We start from the raw sequence: 21,186 nt of genomic DNA, 5'->3' as shown, positions 1-21,186 counted from the left end.
CCTACATACCTACATTTCCTTCCTGCCCTTCCAAGACCTGAAGTAGCATCAAGAACATATTCCACAGCTCTTTTATCCCTAAGGAAATTTTTGGCCGTCCTATTTAGCTTTATAGAAGAATTTGTGGGTGAATATGTGTCCTAAAGGGTGGTGATTCTGTGGGGAGGCAGGTAGTCAGAGAAGCAGTGAGTCTTAAATTTTGAAGCCTGTTCTGGCTTACAGTTCTCACTTATATTATTTTTTTAAATAAAGAGTCTGATTTTCAACTCAATTAGACTTTTGGGAAAATGTTTGGCTTCCAAAGAAAATGTTAATACTCTGTCAAAGTCCCGAGCACTTCCAAACTGAAAATATATTAGCTGAACATGGAATTATGTCAACATTTTCATTACAAACGGAGCCGTGGTTTTTCACAAGGCTTCTCAACTGACTGCCTGATGCTCTCGCTCCTTTTCAGCAAAGTGAGGGATCGAACTTCATCTCCCACGATTGTTCCCTTTCCTTCCTCTCGATGGCAAACAGAGGTGTGTCATCAGAGGTCCTTGCCGTGACATATCATGGGAGGTGAATTCCCTGTTTTGAGCGAGCTACTGTGACTGTAGATTCTCTGAATCACAAATGTTGAAGGAGTTACGTGGCTTTTTGTCGAATTCTGGTGGTTATTTTGGTAAATCCTCCCAGTTTTCTCACCAGCTTTCTCAGAGACTTTTATGTGATCAGATCACTAGACCAGCATGTGCCTGCTGACAAACAGTATGGAAAACCACCTTGTAGAGATCCAAGACACAGTTCCTTCTCCTTTCATGAGCTCCTTGTTACAGCTTAGTCTGGTCCTCAGGAAAAGCCCCATGCTCCTAAGTGCAGCCTGTGGATGAGCAATGGCTCCCATTTTCTGGCTAACTACAAACAGGTAGTCTCCAGAGTCCTGTAGGGTTGAAGGCTTGTGGACTCTTGCACACATCAGGAGATTAATCTTCCTGGTATACAAATTGGGACCAGCAGCCCTGGGGACTGGTGAGAGCCCTTGAGATCCGTGTGCTCTTTCTACAGTTACTCCATGTAATCGGATGCTCAGCTGGGCTATTCATAGTCATGTCATTGACAGTGCTGTCCTTTGACCTTAATAATCTACTGAATTACCCACTGAAGCAAGGCCAGAAAAGTGTGAGTTACATGATTTATGCTTGATCATTACAGAGGGGGTCTCCCAATAAGTGGGAAGAGCAAGACTTTTCCTGGGCTTATTTCCTTTCAGAGCAGTGAAGTTGCAGCAGGGACTTTGGCCCATAGCTTTCACTTCAGCTCGGTTCCAGGGGACAGGGAAAAGGTGTTTACATTTGCTTTTAATGTATTTGTTCAACAGATAACTTTGGCCAGGGGAGCTCCAATCCCACACTCAGTGCCTGTGCAGACTTAGAATTTCTGTTTTACAGGACAACAGCAGGCTCTTAAGAGCCTTTTTATAGCTAGAATGGAAGCTTTAGGGGTGAAATACAGCTTTCATTATAAAGCTCCTTTTACAGCACTTATTATTTTCTCATCGCCTTAGCCTTTGTACCATGTTTTTTCATGTCTGATCTCTGTCCAAAGATGACATTTATGAAGAAAAAAGGAACAGTTAAGCAAAATCTATTCAATCATCTTTCTTGTTGCTATGCCTAAAAGAAATTCTGTATATGCTCCAGCCAGAACTTTGTGAGCTGTCACACATTACCTACCACTCCAAGATCTTTGTTCAAACACAGCTTGTTTTAAGAACTGCATCCCTGATCCCAGGGATTTTGTGTATCTGCAGAAATGTCTGTGGGAACCTTGGGAGTTCTGTGCTGCAGAAGCTACTGCTTGCATGCACTATTTGGGATATGCTTCCTTTTCTGTTAAGCCTTTACAGGGCACAGAATGAGGCTTATCTAGCCATGTAGTCGGCTGTCAGGTGTGAATATTTGAAGTTGCAAGGACTTTACAAGGAGCAGTGGATCCTCTGAGAATGCTAGGAGCTTCTGAAAGACTTTTTCTCTTCTTGTACCAAGCAATAACTTACTGTACAGCAGTAAATCCAGTAAGGAAGTCCCCTCAGCAGCAGCCTGGGAATGTGGCAGCCCGGCTCGGCTCACACAGCGGTACCCAGGGCTGGATTGATTCTTACCAATCTTGCAACAGGCCTGCAGAAAAAAGGAGGCAAGATTTGGTGGGCTAAAGGCCATAGTGGATAACACAGTTGCTGTGATCTTTCAGGCGTGGTGTTTTTCAGATTTCAGATTCTTTTCTTGTGTCCCACAGGGGGTGGGGAAGGCCGGCACCAACCGCGCCCTGGACTGCGGCTCTGGGATAGGTCGTATCAGCAAACACGTCCTGCTGCCAGTTTTCAAGAGCGTGGAACTGGTGGATATGATGGAGAATTTCCTGGCCGAGGTCCCGAACTACCTGCAGGGCAAGGAGGACAGAGTAGAGATGTATTATTGCAAAAGCCTCCAGGAATTCACTCCAGCCCCACAGAGATACGACGTCATCTGGATTCAGTGGGTTTCAGGTTAGTTCAGCATCATTCATCCAGCCCCACATCTCAGAGAATATACAGCCTGTGCTCAAGTTTATGCTCAAGAATGGTGCAGCTGTAAAGGGAGGTTCTCAGACTTTTGGGACTGCTTCCTAAATTATCACAAGAGGCTTCTGAGAGTTCCCCCAAGCCACGTGCACAGTGGGTACAAATCAAGTGGGTTTTTTCAGGTCATGTACTGGAGGAAGGTTCCTGGAAAGCAGCCTGCATGCTGAGGTGCAGCTGAGGAGGAGGCCTTAAATATGGGTTTTCTCGAGCAGGAATCCTGCTTCTTACTTGCCCTTGCTGCAGACAGATACACCAATGCCTGTAAATCAGATCATGTCTTATACATGCACTGATACTTATTAAACAGCTTATGTTTAATAATATGCTTAGCTATGTCCCACAGCAGACTGTCCTATAAGAAATATCTGCTGTTTCTCCTGCAGTGAATATCCTGCAGCATTTAGAGCAACAGACTGGCAATCAGATAACGTGGGCCATGTTTCTTACATGTGTAAGAAACAAAATAATTTTTCCTAGCAAACTTGCTGCAGAAAGAAGGTTTACTTCTTATCTGTGAATCAAAGTGTCCATGATGCATTTGCAGCTGGCAGAAGGCATTATTTTAAAGCACAAGAGGAGGTCTGAACAACTCCTTTTATCCAAAACACTGGAGACAGTTTCTTGCTAGACAAAAAGAAAGATAAAGGTAGAGAGATTAGCACAGGAGATGGTTTTATTCAGGAACACTTACTTGTCCTTTACACACAGTTTTAAAGTGTAATGAAACTGAACTGCTTAGAACAAGTCTTTACAGCTGTACAAGCAAACCAGTATCATTTTCCTTTGAGTTTTTGCTTTTCTTGAATAACGAGTCATTGCAGTAAATGTAGCTCCTGCCTCATCTTTTGAGCAAATCTGAGTCAACCTGAGGATGAATGAGCTCAGACCTGTCCCATGCTCTGCTGCTCAGCTTTGTGGCTGCTGTCAAAGGCAGTGTGTGCCTTTTGTTTGGCATAGACACCTATCTGAATCTTCTTCCTCCATCAAATTCAAGGAAATACTAATTATCTTAATCATTAATCAAACTTCTACCCCGTCTCCAATTTGGCTGAAATATGCCAACAAGTTCATTTGGTGGAGCGTGAGCAGGACTGTCTGCTAGAGAGCCATACCTTGAAGATCTCATTTTCTTGGGAAACTACACTAAAAGTCACATTAAGACAACAATAAGTTCCAAATCAGTGCTCAAAAGCTTCAATGAATCTTGCCATTGCAATCTTGATTTTTCTTATGAATGCATAAGCATGTGAGCCCAAGCAGTTATTTAATTAAAAAAAAAAAAGGCAAGTTTACATTTCATATAGAAATTACCATTTCCCTTCAACTTGAAAAGTATTCAGCTTTAGGCTTGGGGGCTTTTTTCTTTTTCCTTTTTTTGGGAGGGGTGGTTAAAGAAACTTGTCATGCTCTGTCAAAATGTTGTTTTGAAATGACAACTTCCAGTTATTAAAGTTTAAATCTTCCGTCAAGAAGATGGAAGATATTCCATCTGTGACAAGAAAATACAAATTATCTCTTTTTTCAAGTTTTTCCACTCAGTTTCTTATCACCTGTCCTTGTTAATTCATGTTAGATGTTTCACACATAAGAGTTCTCATTTTGATCTTCTCTGAGCCCTGCACCACTGTCCTCAACGTAACAGAAGTCCTGATCTTTGAGAAGGAAGGATAAAACCCAGAATCTCCATAACATATTGAAAAAAGTACTACTTTTAAATGTATACCTCTATGCAGAAATCCCAGAAGTATGGAGTAATACAAAGAGTTCAGTTAGCAGGTCTTGCATTCCTCGTTGCATCTTTGATCCAGAACTCCTTTGAAGGGTACATAATGTTACACAAAGTCATAGAGATTTTTAGCATTAAAAGACAGAATTGATTAGTTATTACCTATTTGGATTATCTAGATTACCTGTTAGATTATCTAGTTTGACCTACTCTATATCACAAGCTATTATATTCGTTCCTTTACCCTTGTACTGAGTCACTAGTTTGTGTTCAATTAAAATATATCTTGAGAAATTCAACCGCTTGATTTGAGGTCTTCAAGAGGTGGTAAACACCACTTCTGTTGGTAGTTTCCAATGGGTAATTGCTTACACTGTTAAGCAGTTGTCACTTATTCCCAATATGAATTTGTCTGGCTCCAGCTTCCTGCCGCTGATTCTTATTACGACTTTAACCACCAGATTAAAGAACCCTTCAGCACCCAGTATTTTCTCCACTCTCCTCACTGGCTTCTGTCCACATCTGTTGCTACTGCTAACGTGGTTCCTAAATCTTGATTTGAGTTTATATCTGTCGATCTCATTGATTTGCCCAGCTTTTCATAATTAAATCTGTCGGGACTAGAACTTCTGCAATGAACAGAGTGTGGAGACTCAGGTCAAGGCACCATTCTCATGTGTACAGGGGGGGTCTGGGTGGTTACCAGTGATCTATTTTCCATCTTTTCATCTGTAGGATATCTGACAGATAAAGATCTCCTGGAGTTTCTCATCCGGTGCCAGAATGGCTTGAGGGATAATGGTGTTATCATTCTCAAGGACAATGTAGCCAGGGAGGGCTGTACCCTGGATTGTCTGGACAGCAGCGTGATCCGAGACCTGAACATCCTCCACAGCCTCATTGAAATGAGCGGACTCACCATCCTGCGGGAGGAGAGGCAGGAGGGATTCCCTGAGCAGTGTGTCCCTGTCTGGATGTTGGCCATGCAGAAAGGCCCTGGCCATTCCTGATTGCCTAGTGGAACTGCAGAGACTGGACTGTGGGTGAACCACTGGACTGGGAAGAGGAAAAGCATCTGTTGGAATACTCCTCACCATGCCCTGCTGCTACTGCAGCTCTAGGGCAGCAACTCCTAAAGGGTCAGGAGAGAATTACAATGCAGTCAGCTTCTCCAGGGAATTGTCTGCTTCTGAATCCTGCCTGCTTCATCATTCTTTCCATTTCTAACAGCTCCTTGTTGGATCTCTCTTTCATTAAGGAGTCAATACTGGATAAAACTTAACTAGTAGAAAATAATTAGGTCTGAATTTTCTGTAGTTGCTAATACATTTTGGAGTGTTCTGTACAAGGTGTTAAATAAGCCTGGTTTTTACTATAGCACTTAAATCTTCTTGGAATTTAAGAGGGTTGTGTCAGATCACTGAAGCAGGAAATTCAAATAACTTCTTGGAAAACTGAACCCGAATTTTGACTGTTCTCACTATCTGTACTTTAAAATATTTAAACCAAAAATCTAAGGGAAGTTTTATCTTTTTGTTGGCATCAGCTATGCAGTTTATTTATTTTTTTCATTTCTGTCAATTTGGACAATAAACCAACCTGGTTAATTTTCCATTTTCAGGAACTGCTTCATCTTCCTGATGTTTCTGCCACAGAACAATAGTGGTGCATAAGGGATTTCACACTCTGGGGGAGAATTTAGCTGACAAATATATGCATGTTTGCATTGAAATTTTGTGAAAAGCTTGTCCCACAAATTACATTCTGGAAAATACTTTTTTCAAAATGTTCACAGTGGAAACCACTTGAAAGCTTCTCTTTAGTATTCATACCACTGTGCCTTTCTTTCTTTCCCACATTGGGAACAAGTCTGGCACCATATGCAGAGCTAATGGGATTTCATGGGGCGTTAATAGTAAGACTATAAGAAGAACTAATACAGTATTGTATTAATTAACAGCTGTGCTAAACAGCAGAGGGTGTTAGTGCAACCAAAAGCTTCTATGATTTATACTCAAACAGCAGCTGTATAAGCCTGGATTTGAAAACACTAACACACACCCCATCTTCTTAAGGCTCACAGAAATTATACATTAAACCTTTTGTCCTCTTCACTCAGGCACTGAAAATGCTGTGGGAGGACAGAGGTTTATTTTGCAAACAAATTCAGAATTTGAAATTCTGTTTTCGTTCTGAATGGAGGCAGGAAGGGAGAATTTTGAAATTCTTTATGAAGGAAAACCACAAAACCACAGTTTTCCAAGTTGATTAATTTTTTTTTTATTAAGGCAAAATAAAATATTTCTTTTGAATTGAACATTTAAAATAAATTGCACTTAAAATGTTATTAAGGCTCGTTCAAAATTTTAGTGGTTAATGGTGATGTTAGAAAGAACTGTTCTGACTCTGTCAGAATTTTTATCATGTCTTACTCCCCTAAAATGCAATTCTTGCAAAGCTTTTTAGACTTTATAAAGAGTTGCATAATGACAAACCTCCGTGTTCTGATGGAAAGGAGTTCCATAAAACATCCTTCACATGACTGTAGGCACAATTGGCTGTGTCAAATACTGTCAGCTGTGTTAGATTAACTAAAAAAGAAGCCTGAAGATATTGAGATCAGGGAACCTCTCAGCTGGATTTTAGTACACATAGCCATCCTTTGATAACAAATCCCCAGTTTTGATTTTAATTGCATAACTCATCTTCTCTAGCAATATGGTTGCACATGCTGAGAATTTCCAGTTTATGGCAGAGGGCTTTCTGCCATCAAATCTTATCCTGTAACTCTGCTGTTTATGTTCCATTGCTAATTGCAGCATTAAGGAAAACCGCCCTGTGATTTGGTGAACATTCTGGTGTGTCTTATAGCCTAGAAACCCATAACACAGATGCTTCTGGGATGTTTTGGCTAATTCTTCCATTCTGTTTAACTGGTGATGGACACAAATTTAGTATGTAACACTGTTAGAAACCTTAGGTGAACACTTGCATTCTGGAATTGTCCCCAGAACTAAGGGCTTCACATTCCCTTTGAGCCACTTAAATTGCTTTCATTCTGCCAAGGCTGCTAAAACTGATGTGGACTTTGTGTGCATATGAGTACGTGCAGATAGTTGAAGGAATCTTAGAATCATAGAATATCTTGAGTTGTAAGTGACCCACAAGGATCATCAAAGTCCAACTCCTGGACACCCCAAGAATCCCACCATGTACCTGAGAACATTGTCCAAACACTGCTTGAGCTCTGTCAGGCTTGATCATTTGTTTTTTCAGGAAAAGGCATCAGTCCTAAAATGAGTACCACTGGTTAGCAGTAAGAGGAGAATATTTAAAAGGCCTTTACATAGATTACAAATTAATTTGTCCTTCACCCTTTTTTCTTCCAGCCAGAGACATCTGCCATGGTGCAGAATACTTGGACTGCGGGAGATCCTTGTACAGTGTCTGTGCCAGGCATAAATTAATGGTGCTGGTCACTGCAATGGTGAGAGAACAGCACTGTGGAAATAGGGAAGTAAAGAATTTTTATACAAATCTAAACAGCTGCCACATCTCACAGGGCAGAATAAATCAGCTGGTCGTGTACACACCAGAGTGGGTGCAGTTCAGTAATGAGAGACGTGGTTCCAAGATGGATATAGAATGCAAAGTGGTTTAGGATGAAAAGCAGAATATAAATGACTGGTATGGTTACCAGTGAAATACATTTTTCAGGGTAAAAATGTTCTTCCTATGTTTTGTGTATCTTTCCTATTTGAATTTCCAGAATGCATATACGTAAACATATAATGAAAATTGGTTCCCTTAACTATGTGTGAAGAGAGAAAAGTAAAATCTTAATTTAGTAGAAAAACCCATATTTCATGGTTTCCACATTCCTGGAAATTAATGTTTCATGGCTATGTTACTTCCACAGTAAAATAGTAAAGCTTTTCTGGTGACATAATGAACCTCAAGAGTACAGAAACACAAGCCCTTCAGGAGCTTAAATGCATGAGATTGCTGCAGACTTAATAATATTTTGATTTCCTCCTTTTCCAAGGTATATTTTAATTCAAGAACTCCAAGTCAACTAGTTCAGGCCATCCTTAAATTTTCCTTAATTTGGGGAAGGGCCATTGTTGGCTTAAAAGTTCAGGCTCTCTGCACTTTACCATAGTATATAAAAATGATTCACAAATTTCAAAGAGATCTTGCTTAGAAATCATCTATGTATCAGTTACTCTTTGATGCTCTGCCTCAACTTCCAGGTTATTTAAACCATTAATTTAAAGAATGATCATCTGATTGCAGAGGGAGTTTCAATCCCATTTGTTTGATGCTCGTTTAAGACTTGTTCCCGATCTTGATGTCACCAGAAATTTAATCCAAGATCAAGCCCCTGTCTGAGACAAGGTTCACAGAACACTGAGGGTCCTTCAAGCTCAAGTGCTCATCCACCACTGACAGGTGATGAGGGAAATGCCCAATCTGTCCTTCAATGAGACATTTCTCCCAGGCAGCCACTGCTCAAGTAAAAGCTTGGCCAAAGCACAGTAAATCCTGATTCTGCCATGTCACCACCACTATGGTGTCCCCAGGTCAGGTCCATTGCTGCTGCTTACCTTTGTTAATGACTACGAGCCTTCTTGCAAAAGAGATGTGGCTCCCAAATGCTACTGCAACCCAACAAAATGTAGGGAAGCAATTGGTCCAGCTTTCTGAAGGGCCATCCCAGCTGTGCAGCTCCAGCAACCACCAGAGCTCAAGCTGTTTGTGTTCCTAAGGCAACTCAGGCATTCCAAATGGACTGAAACAAGAGCCTCCTCTCTCTGCAGTGGCTGTGCAATGACAGCCCATCCTTGTTACGACCAATTCAGCATCTTCACTGTTAAACAGGAATTCAGTGTGATCTGAGCAGATCAAAACTGGAAGAAGACATGGACTTGGATAACCAAACACCCACTAAAAACCAAAGTCATAGTACCAGGACACTGCATTGATGGGAGCAATATATCCCTGCTTAATGCCAGCTGGCAAAGGCTTTACCAGTTATTCCACTGAGTGCCTGGGTACCTTTGTGCTATCCACTTGTTTTTCCCATTCTCATAATCCAGACTCCCCAGAGCGTTTACAATGGCATATCAGCCAGTAGGGCTGTCCAGAGGAACTTGACTCTTACATGTAATTAAAACCAGTTGTGCTGCATCAGATCCTTCTTCTCTTCCTTTGATGCTTCTTCCTACTAGCCAAGAAAATCCTGCCTCCACTTGCCAAAAGTGATTTGTTCTCTGTGGACATCACCACATCTCACTGAAGTAAAACAGAGTACCTTTGATTTTAAGAGGAGGTAATTCTGTTTATCTGAGAGCAGTAACAACATGCTGTATTTCAGACATAGAGGTTAATACCTGTCTTTTCCAAATGATGTCAAGTAGGCACTCCCAGGCCATTGTACCAAACAAAGCTCACGTTCTCATCATCACCATAAATAACAATATTTATATGGCATCCCTAGGCCTTGAAACATGGTTTTTATTTTGTTCAGACTAAGGAAACTGAGGCACAGAAGGGTGATTTGGGCAGCATTACAGCTTTATCCAAGTGGTGGCTGTGAGTGGTTAATACCTGTACAAACCAGGCCACTAAAGGAACTACAGAATGTTTTTCAGGCAGACATAAACTGATTCTGGTTGTGCTTGGAGCAGATTAAAACAGCACACTCATGGTTAGCCTGCTTACTAGGCCAACCTGGAATGTTGTCCAGAGAAGGCTCAGGCTGAACATTGTGCTCATGAACGTAAACAGCTTCTGGTCCTTTCAAAGCATTGGAAGAACAACCCAGTGTATGCCTGCAGAAAAACAAACAAACAAACAAACAACAAAAAACAAAACCCAGAAAATTGGTGAAAAGCCTCTCTTCCCTGTATCTCTCTTCCAAGAAATGTTGAATTTGCAGGCATTTCAGCCTGTTGTGGTATTTTCAGACTCCTGAAACAAAGGTTTTTAGAGGCATTTGAAGATGCACAAGTCCTGTAAGTTCACTGTGGCTTAGCAGAAACCTGTTGGTGTCTTTGGATGCCTGTAAGTCTCTGAAGATCTCACGTGCAGGAATCTCAGCTTCACACAAGACTGCATTTTCAGAATTTTCCAGGAGACCAGATTTGAAGGCAGCTAAGTGCCTGCCAGTGGAGGTGGGCATCTAGAGGTATTTCTGAAGCATTTGGCCAATTCAATCAAGGTTCAGCACTAGCATGTCTTTGCAAACCCTTCAGGGAAATGTAGGCATCTTAGATACAAATAATCTCACTCGATTTAGGACACCTAAATATAGATGGCTCATCTAAGGTAATTGTCTAGGCTCTCTTTGCAGTCAGTGGAGAAGAACTGGCCCATGCAGGAGACATGGCAGGCCCACTCATTCATCCCATTCTAAACAGATGTATTAAAGATCAAAGCAATAGAAAAATCCTTCTGAAAGCTCTATTCAACTGTGCCACTTCACAGGGACTTGAACTGATTTGTGGGTACATTATGCCTGATTGTGCCCCCTCCCTAACCTCTGACAATGCCCTGTGACTGTAAAATCCTGATTCAGAGGCTGTCATTTCCAGATCTGTAGCAGAGATTCACGGTGTCACACATGCCACAGGTGCTGCCAAGCCTCTGCCAAGTGGTACCCAACTCTTTCTGAGCAGCCTTCCGTGTGCAGATGCAGCCTGACACTGCTGGGAGCAGCTTCAGTTCCTGCTGCCATGACTGCTGGGGCAATACTACAGAGGGGAAGTCCTCCCACACTCCTCCCATAACAGAATAACAAACAGCATCATCAAGTAAAAAATAACAGATCTTAGTTTGGAAGATTCCCCTCTGGGTGTACGTACATGGTTAGCCGTTTTACATATGTATACACATATATGTGGAATATATGCAGTTTGTGTTGGCCAAGGTGACCTGTGGTCCATGGAATATGTGTGGCTTGCCAGCTTTTCACAAGGCATCTGCCGCAGTGGAACAGGGACAGCTGTGTAATCTAGATCCCCAGCCACACCAAGAAACTGTTTGCCAAGGAACTGTTGCTGGATCAGCACTGGATGTCATCTGCTCAGCCTGGCTCCAACCCAGGACTCCATGGCAAATCCCTTGGGTGACACCTGCCATGTCTCGCTTGTAAAACCCGCTCAGATCTGTCCCAGCCTCTTTGAATTAATGCTGCTTGTGTCTTAAGCCTCTCAATCATGTGAGGATTTTGTAATGTGCTACACAGGATCATCTAAAATGACCTAAGGACCTTGTGGTTCCCTTCTCTATGGCTGCACATGATCACAGGGCGCTCCAGGGGTGAGATGCTTCTCGCCTAATTTGGACATCTAAGACATACTTGTATGAGCTTAAGGTAATTGTCAAGACTTCCCATGATTGTCAGTGGGGAGAGATCAGCTCCTCCCAGAAGGCTTCTTCCCTCCTGCAATGGTTATCCCATATACTCAACTGTAGAAGAAGCCTACAGGACTGTCTTAGGTCCAGACAAGTAATACTTAGGTGTTTAAAGGAGGTGAGATGAATTTTAGCTCCAGTGTATGGGAATTCCTGGACCCTGCTGTGAGACCAGTCTTCAGTGCATTCTGTTCTTTCTCCCACAGATGCAGAACTCAAAACTGCAGCCCCAGCTGTAAAAATCTTACAACTCTGAAAGCCTCTTCAGAGGTCCAAAGTGAAGGTTGTTGGCAGTGACTCCATCTTGGAGCTTTTAGCATTTTCCTTTCAGAAGATACGGGGACAGAAACTCCTGAGAATTCTGTGGAGTACAAAATCACACTGATATTTGGCTGATACCTCCCTCAGATAGACATGATGAGTTTCCCAAGGGGTGCTTTTTGGACTCTGGATTTATCAGTTTACCAATGAACCAGGACTGACCTTCTGTTGAGTCTTATTAAATAACAGTCTGGTTTTATTTATGGATCAGCATGTGAGTGCATTGCTAAATAAACAAGTGACTTCTCCTAAAATGAGGGTACCATTGGCCAACTCTTAAAAATCCAACCCATAAAATAAACAGACTCCAGGAGTTACCTGTTACTCCTGGCACTGCAGTAACTTCAAGGTAACAAGAAGTCAATAAACCCCCATCAACAAAATCCCCACTGGGATCCTGGCAACTGAGACTCTGAAGCAGCAGTCATCAAGAGAAACTAAGTGATTCAGTAAAACATTAAAGTTCCCAGAGGAACCGTATTTGGGCTGCCTTGATTTGGTGAGAGAGGCAGCCCTGACCACTTAGCAAAGGCAAAATGAGGGCCATTGAGGAGGCTCCTGTTGGATGGTGTCTGTAGAGCCACTGTGCCATCTGACGTGCTCACAGCCTGTGATTAGGCTGTGTTTCATCCCTGACTGTCTGGATGCCAAGGCAGAAGGACCCTCAGCAGAGAGTATTTTCTCACCCTAACCCAAGTAATTTCACTGCTTGGGTAGGATTCTCTGTTCTCAGACTTGTAGATCCCCAGTTGATGTCTGGTAGTGCCTTCAGTTTGCAGCATGCAGCAATTCTGATCTCCATAAGCAGAGCAAACCCTGCCTTGGCCCTAACGTAGATGAGACCAGGAACTAATAATCTCTTTTTCTGGGCTCTTTCAGCAGAGGCAGCTTTATCCTGTCTCCATCAACAGACTGCAGTCTCTACATCAAGTAGAGAAATACCACCTGACAAAAGATGGCTGAGCACATCGTGGTGATCCAAACCAGCCATACAACAGCCAGGACAGGTGTGTGTACCAAACAGAAAGGATTTAGGAACCAGTGGACTGCTTTCCATCACTGCTTTCTCAGGTAAATATATCTGTTTACAGTCAGGCTTTTATGTCCTCCAGCATTTCAGCATCAGAGCAGGCTGTAATAATTAGTGTATACATGGATCCTTTCCACCCCACTGGCAGGTAGCTTCATTGCATCTATGGGAACCCCAAAAAGCAGAGTACATTCATCTTGTCTTACTTCAGCTGTTCAGTCCAATGGGTTGTTACAGCTGCCTAATAATCAGGGAAGGAAGGCCAGTTCCTCTGCAAGACACTTCTGTACATCCGGTGCTATTGGACAAATCTGACATTAGGAATATCCTGTCTTCCACTTCTGATGAGTGATTTGGCCTTCAGCTGGGACCAATGTTAAATGAGTTGGATCTCATCTTGAGGAAGAGGGGCCTTAGAGAGTTGTATGTGTTAGAGCAGGGAACAAACCCGGCTCTCCTGAACTCAGGCCACTGAGCCATTTTCTCTCTTATTTGTGTAAACCAAGGGGATTTGGGTTTCCAGCATGGTAAACAAGGATTTAACTACTTCCTCCCTCCTCCCAAATAACTTTCCCTGAAATTAACATGGTAAACAGAGCCCCTGCTCTCAAAAAAGCCTTTCTGCTGGGTGTTGGTTTTGTAACTGATCCTCTGCTGGAAAACAAGCAACTCGCATTTCTGCTGAAAACAACCCAAGGGAACATCTAAATAATAACATTACAAGCAGTTTTATATCCTGCTCTACTGGGTCTTGTGACAAAAGAGTGGACACCCCCCCGTGAATGGGTTTGTAATCCTGTGGGATAAAGAACCTGTGGGGCAGCTGGCAGCACACAGCAGCACAGAGTGCCTGACTCCCATCCAGCTTTGTACCCTGCCTGGCTGTCAAGAGTGGACAGAACAGCCTCTGGCTCCTGGGATCAGGAGCCAGAAAGAAGACGTGGCCTCATGCTGGGCATGTGTGAAATGCAAATGTGGTGGTGTAGAAAGCAAGAGAGTTGACAGGCTGGACTATTTTCATCCTCACACACCCTATTGTAATAATGGTTTTCAAATAATGACATTTCAGGAAATAATCATCTTGTGTTTTTAGTTAACACTCTTTAAGGCTTAATTCCACTGTGGAGGTTTAGAAAACTTTTCTTTCAAAATGAAAATTCTCACATAACTCTAGAATGCAGAAGTGGGTCTAACTGGCCTTTGCAGATTGTCCTTCCTTTCTGCCCCCTAACAGTGAGTGCACACAAATAGCCTGATGTATCCATAGAAGCACAGTGGCAGAAAACAAAGATCAAGACAAAGGTGAGGAGGAGGCAGAGTCATAGATAAGAGAAAACCAGGGATTGTGCTATTCCTTTTGCCTGGAGAATAGCAAGAAGCCTGCTGCCTATCACATGGTCTAGGAATATGTCTTGGAACTGTGCCTTCTAAATATCTTTACTTAAAGTTAGGCCTGAAAGCACAAAGTAGCTTACAGCACTTCCATTCATAGGTCTCAAAGGGTGAGGTGCAGAGAGAAGCAAAAGTAATCCCTCCTGTGGAAGGGAAAACAATGATCCTGAGCATCTTATCACTGAGTAGCCAAGTTGGGAATCCCTCCTGAATCAATCCTGCCTCTGGACAAAGCTGCTCCTTCCTTGTGTGTTCAGCAGGTAAGTTTTTCATAGGCTAGAGCTATGTTTTCTTTGGCATGCTGTGCACCTTTCCTTTACAAGGAAGCTGACAATGACAGCATGCAACCAGCCCTTGGGCAGGGTCTCACTGCTGCTGGAGGCAGAGCAGGGCTTGCAAGGAGAGTCTCTTGGTATGGCAGGACAGGAGTTCCAGCCAGGCCAGCTGAGGTGAAAATCCTGCACAAATCCATATGAGACACCCTTGTAGCTCAAGACATCCATCAGCTAATCCTCCCTTTGGCAATCTCCCCACTTACCCCTTCCATCAAAGGAGCTTGGATTACAGTGGCTGGTGTCCTAATGAGTGAGAGACTGAGGAGGATGGTTTCTCCAGGACAAAAATAAAGTACTTTGCACTGTCTTGGTCACGTTGCCTCTTAAGAGAACCAGGCATTAAAAAACTGTTACTGAGCCTCAGGAGGGAGGTGAATACTCACCCAGGGTACACACATGAGTTGGGGCTGAGGGAAGCCACATGCCCTGTCTCATGCTGCAAAGCAATCCTGGCCTGAACTGGGCACAGAATGGTCATGTCCCACTTTGCAGGTTTTTGAGCCGATTGTGAGGCCAAGGCCCTGGCCCTGGCCATTCACTGTCACTACAGACCTAGTGGTGTTCTTTGGCAGAGGGAAGGTGTTAACTCACATTTCCTGGCCACACTTCAATTTTTGCTTTCTTAAATTCCTGCCCCACCCAACCAACCAGTTTTGATGATTTCCTGATTCCCCACATTGCTCATTCCTGTTGGTTGTGGAATGGCCCCTCTTTCACCCTGGAGTTCACTGCATTGTGCTGCATAAATGGTCTCCGCTTGTAAGGTTGTCTACTGTGACATTCCCTGCTCTGGAGAAGCACATTTGCAAGATGGGTTTCCCCCATTTTTTTCCAACCCTTAGAAGTGTGGCTGTCCCAAGAAGGATGGTGGAGTAGGGCGGTCTCATGTGCTGTCACAGAGCTGATGTGCTTAGAGAGGGATTTCCAGTTTCTCAGTTCTTCTCATTGCTTTTTCCCCTGTAACTATTGGAACAAACTGCCCGTGCCCCTCTCATCAAAGAAATGTGAAGTTAGCAAGAGGCCCCAAATACATTTCCTGGCAACAAGACAAAAGTAGGTCTACTGAGAAGTTTATGCAGAGAGAATATTTCTGGTATATACAGTTGTGTCTTGTTCTCAGATGCCCACACCGAAGCAATTACCATATGGGAGATGCTGACTGGCTGGAAGAACCTGTTCATTCTGGGTCTGTAATGGAGTCTGTGAGGAGCTCAGCTTCCTGGTATGGAAGAAGGTAAGTGTGTGTGAGGAAGGGAGGCTGGGCTGTGTTTATTTGGGAGGGCAACCTTTCTGGGCTGGGAGCCTACTTTTTAATTTATTTGGTGGTCCAGGAAAATTCATCACGTCACATTCTTCATCTCCTATTTCCACTGAGGTGGTTACATCACCCCAGAGCCTTAGCTGACTTACAGGGATGCAGCTGTATAAAGTGCAGGCTGGCTGTCTCATGATGGCAGAAATGTGGTTTGTCCCTAAGACAAACAGAGTTGCACAGGAGAGGTAAAAGTTTGGGTCCAGCCAGGGAAATGCAGATTCAAAGCCAACTCTGAACTTAGAGCCAGCTCACAGTTGTTTTTTCCCATGTCTGCTTTTACCCCACTCATGGACTCCTCACAACAGATCCAGAGACACATTGTGGCCTCTATGTCCCTGCAAGCACAATGGTGGCAGTTTTTGAGAGATGTGCTCAGAACCAGTGCCAGGGTTTTCCAATGATAATTCCAATGGTCTAAGAAACATTTTGATGGTCTGGAGTCAGAGGGAATCTTGACTTCAGCACTGTATTTCACAAAACAAGAGTGAGGGATCAAGGCCTGCAGGAGCTGGGGCAAAAACTGAGACACAGGGTTGTGAAAAGTGCTGAGGCCTAAGTAGGGTAGAAAGGGAGAGCCCTAGAGGGGGAATTTCCATGGTAAAGAATCAGTGGCTCTCCCACTCACATGCTCTCTTTTTGGTATCATCTCACATGCCAGTGTGAATACAGAACATTTGGTGTTCTTGGGTCACAAGCCCTTGCTCTGGCATGCCTGGGTTCAGACTCTCAGTGTGCAAAGGGATATTGGTGTATTTACTCCTGGAGTCTCACAGCACCTCTGAGAGGTGTCCAAGTGTTTCACCACTATTTCACTACTATTTCACTCAGGGCAGTGGAAAAGCAGTGCAGGGAATTGCCTTTCACAGCAGAGAGTGCAGCAGTGTAAAAGGAGAACACTTGGGGCTGCCTGGTGCTCATCTCACTGTGTTCTCCTCCAGATCCTGCTGCTTCCTCTGCAGAATGCTGCATCTGCTTCTGTCTCATGTTTCTAGTCTATCTTTACACCAAAATCTTAACAGCAGTGTAAACTGGCATAACTGGGTTTGATAAAATGCACCTCCAAGCTCCTGCAGGCATGGATTCTATTTCCAAAAGTTGAACTGCTCCTCCTGCCTTGCAAATCAACCATACTCTCAGAGAGTTCATAAATCCATGCGTGCTCTTTAAAAGAAGAAATCGGGAGGATTTTTTAGACATTTTTAGGCAAAAGTTCTCTATTTTTCCTTTTTTTTTTTTTCCATGCAGCCTCCTTGGTAACCAGTTAAAACAAATTCCTCCAGACTGTAAACTAGAGATAATGGAGTTCGCCTTTAATCTCAGTCCGCTGCAGATCAAGTTACCTCTTAGAAATTACTTATCCTGGCCAAGCAAATGAATTGGAATTGATGTTCTTAATTGTTTTCTAAATTGCTGTTCCCCACTCCCTTCCTCCCCTTCTCTCCACACAGCTGGTTTGCATCAGAGTCTAGTCTAATGGGTACTGTCACTCACACAGGGGGTGAAGTCATGTGGTCATAAAAGAGAAAGATTGGGGGAAGAGAGGGAAATACCACCCAGTGCATTATCTGGCTGTGACACACACAAACTGAATAGAAATAATTCCTCCTAGGGGGCTAGTCCCAACAATGGACACAGTTCTGTCTTGGGCTAGAAAAATGTAGAGACTCACTCCGCTCTCTGATACTTGTTTCTCTCTCACAGAGAGGGAAGATGGTTCAAGTGCTAGTTTGGGACACAGGAAACCTGAGTTGAAACTGCTGACTCTGCGGCAACCTCCTTTGTCTGGTTTTCTTCAAGTTGTTTTGTTTATGCCTTAGTGGCTGCATTTGTAATAATAATAATACAATTCCCTTCCTTTCTCCTCAGGGCACCAATGGTGTTTCATTAGCTGTATCTTACAAAACAGCTTAACCTGCTCTGCATCTCCAAAAAGTGCCCCAGTACTCCCTGTGTTCACATATATTAGTCTCCAGCTCACTCAGAACTTTCATTGCAAAGTCTTTGGACTCTGGGAACATCCGACCAGGACTAACACCAGAATCCCATCCCTCCACATCCTCTAAAGTGGGCACAAATCTCAAGTCTTAAGTAGGACCCATCCCCTGAAGACCTCTTGCTCATATAAAAATCATTCCTGCATGTGAAATGTGTGCAAACAAGCTGTTCTGCCAACTTCCTTGTCCTGCCACTGTGATCCTTCCCAGCCTATAAATGACCAATAATCCCAGTTTTGCTGCCAGCAGTTTTCCAGAACTCAGCTGTTCCCATATAGACCTTATAATTCCATGGACTGGCAGCTGGTTTTGGCTCATCAGTCCATTCAGAGTAGAACCTACAAGAGCAGAGGTTATCATCTTCTTAACCTCTCCCAGAAGGTCTTTCTTGACAAACAACAGTCTATCACTCATTACAAGGTTGAGTCAGTTTTCTGAGGGAGACCAGGGATTCAGAGAATTTGCTGCTCACATAAAATTCTGAAGTGCCTGCTGGAAGAGCAGCAGACTCTTGGATACCTGTTTGTAATATCTGAGAACACTGTGTAGAATGAGTCCAAGAAAAAATGGCAGGAAAGGAGGAGTTTCATACAGAATTAGTTAAAAAATCACGCTAACTGATGGTAATGGTGAGGAAAGCTGACTGTTACAAGGGTGAGGATTTTTTCCCTCCTCTTCAGTAAGGAAAATATAGATTGCTTGGGTTCATAGCAGCACTGCACACAACCATCAGGTACCAGACTATTGTTGACACTAGAAAACATCACATGCCTTTATTCTGCACATGCTGGCTTGTGGGAGCTGCATGTTTAGTATTCTTCACAACTGGAAAGAGACTCTGACACTGGCTGGCCTGTCCTTACAGTCACAGCCACGCTGTTTAAGCAGCCTTGTTTCTCAGGAGGTGTAATGCAAATAGTTCTGGTGATCCATATTAACATCACAGTGCAAATCTACCTGTGACAAACCTCAGTCACATGACTGGGAGGTGTTCTGCTATGGTTATGGTGTTAGAATCCAGAGGGGATGGATTTTACTTTGCTTTGCTGTCCTGTAATTAGTCATCTCTGAAACAGGCAGGGCCAAGAGCTGGTGACTGTCCTGGGAGGGAGAGAATGAAGGTGCAGGTGTTGGGTGTTGTCAGTGAAGTTTTCAAAAGTGTGAGTGTGAGTGAGGAGCACAACTTCCAAGTTGTGTGAATCAGGTATACCTAATCAATTGTCTAAGTCTGGGATTCATTCAGCTTTCCAGCAGCCTAAGTGTCCAGTTCAAAGCTAGTTTTCAGAGATGTCTCAGAGCTCAGGGTAGCGAGACATGAGGCTGATACATCCTGTCCATTGCAGGCACTGCTCTGGAAGGTCATTTGCCTCTATCACCAGTCACAGGAGTTGTCCCTTATCTGGTTCTGTCAAAGTAATCCAAAAGAGCAGATTTTGGTATTGAAAGTGACTGAGTATGACTGTGGCTCACGGGAGAATCACCTCTAGGAAGGGGTGGCCACAAAGAGGTGTTGGTAGGCAGTGGAGTCCTTCTTCTTCCTTCACGTATGGGCACTATTTTGCAGTCTGGGAGGGAAAGCAGGCAAAAGGTGTTAAGAGAAATGCTCAGGAAGGAACTGACCTCATCACAGCTTCCTTTTATCATGGGAGGATTTCTCTAGCTCTCGGACCTACAAGCTGAGAGCTCCTGTAATTTGCAGTAAGGAGCAATCTGCAACCAGCATTTGTGCTGAAGAGGTGCCAGGAAGAAAGGAACCCAATGTGCTTTTTCCGTAGCAGTGTGTGCTAATAGCAGGAAGGAGGAAAAAACTCATTTATGCCAATGAAGCAAACAGATGTGACCCTTAGATGGTGCTACCCTTGCTGACATGAGGTACTTGCTGACTCCTTGAATAGGCCCATTCAAATCAATGTAACTGCTCTTGGAGTGAGGCTCTGCTCAGTGTTAATGAAGATGTCAGAATCTGGCCCACAGAGAATAAATGCGTTGGGCAAGAAGGGGCTCTTTTATAACCTCCTTCCTAGAACATGTTTGGAGGCCTAAATTTGCAGCTGGTTCCTATCTCAAAACCAGGCCAAAACAAGCCCCCCCCCCCCCCGTCACCAGAAAATGCAAGCGTGCCCAGACTTTTGGAAGTTCAGCTGCAGATCCAAAAGTAGGCCTGATCCAAAGTTGATAGACTCCCACTGACCTAAACAGACATTTGGCTTCAGTCTCCACGACTTGGGTCCATCCTGACACAAACGAATACACCACACACCAACACTACTGGCGTGTCTGGGCCCATGTCTGTATAAATATGATCCCTTTCCCCTTTTTTTCCTCTTGCTGTAACATTTTTTTTAGGGAAGGAATTGGTCTCAGGGAGGCATAAACTCCCTTCTTTTCCATCCCTGATTGAGTATCAAACTCCTCCGCTGAGATTTCTCCATGGAGACATTGGGTTTTCCTGGCAGGCAGGGTTGCAAACTACTCAGTGGAATGTCTACAGCTCTGCAGCTCAAGAGGAGCCAGGAGGCTGGGCATCCCAGCCAAGGGAAATACTGCTGTCGTCCCAAGAACACTTTCATGGAGACTGAGGTGCATACTGGATTAGAGGCAGCTAAGCTGGGTTCTCGTGTTTTTCTGTTGGTTTCCTTTTTTCCCCTCGAAAATGTAAAGCGCGGGGAAGAGAAATCCACAGACGAGAAATCTGGGGATCCTTGTGGATGTTGAAAAATGTGGTTTGTTAATGGATCTTTTTACTTCTGGTACTTCTGGCTTGTTCAACACATACACACACAAACACACATACAGAGAATAACTTGGCAAGCTCGTGTTTTCGTGGCACAGCACCAGGAAATGGGAGTTCCCCTCCCAACAGAGAAGATCAGGGCAATGAGGCAAAGGTGGGGAATCAGACCCAGCCTGAGTCTCAGTGGAGCGCTGGCCTGGACAACTCTTACACAAATAATCTCCAGGAGCTCTGAACCCGTGTTTCATTGTGGACACAGACAGTGCTGTAGAAAAAACAGACTGAAATTGCTTCTCTTTCATGGCATCTGTAGCG

The 21,186-nt window shown here is 43.6% G+C and overlaps 2 protein-coding genes across 7 annotated transcripts in view; both read left to right on the top strand.

The window, feature by feature from the left end:
• Positions 1-5,955, top strand: part of METTL11B (methyltransferase like 11B) — a 31,065-nt gene extending 25,110 nt beyond the window's left edge. For all 6 annotated transcript variants that reach the window (XM_032697007.1, XM_032697005.1, XM_032697004.1 and 3 more), the window contains 2 exons: positions 2,281-2,530; positions 5,067-5,955. In XM_032697007.1, the coding sequence (XP_032552898.1) occupies positions 2,281-2,530; positions 5,067-5,341 (525 nt within the window). In that variant the 3' untranslated portion in view covers positions 5,342-5,955. The remainder of the gene's footprint in view (positions 1-2,280; positions 2,531-5,066) is intronic.
• A 1,616-nt stretch (positions 5,956-7,571) lies between these two features.
• The window catches only part of GORAB (golgin, RAB6 interacting), an 86,093-nt gene continuing 72,478 nt past the window's right edge, over positions 7,572-21,186 (top strand). Inside the window, exons 1-4 of the mRNA XM_032696862.1 lie at positions 7,572-7,818; positions 12,951-13,142; positions 14,594-14,753; positions 15,949-16,062. The gene's annotated coding sequence lies outside the window, so the exon portion shown is untranslated. The remainder of the gene's footprint in view (positions 7,819-12,950; positions 13,143-14,593; positions 14,754-15,948; positions 16,063-21,186) is intronic.

Source organism: Chiroxiphia lanceolata, chromosome 9 (assembly GCF_009829145.1).
Source record: "Chiroxiphia lanceolata isolate bChiLan1 chromosome 9, bChiLan1.pri, whole genome shotgun sequence".
Taxonomy (NCBI): domain Eukaryota; kingdom Metazoa; phylum Chordata; class Aves; order Passeriformes; family Pipridae; genus Chiroxiphia; species Chiroxiphia lanceolata.
Note: the sequence above shows the minus strand (reverse complement) of the source record. Positions and strands in the feature narration are given on the sequence as shown.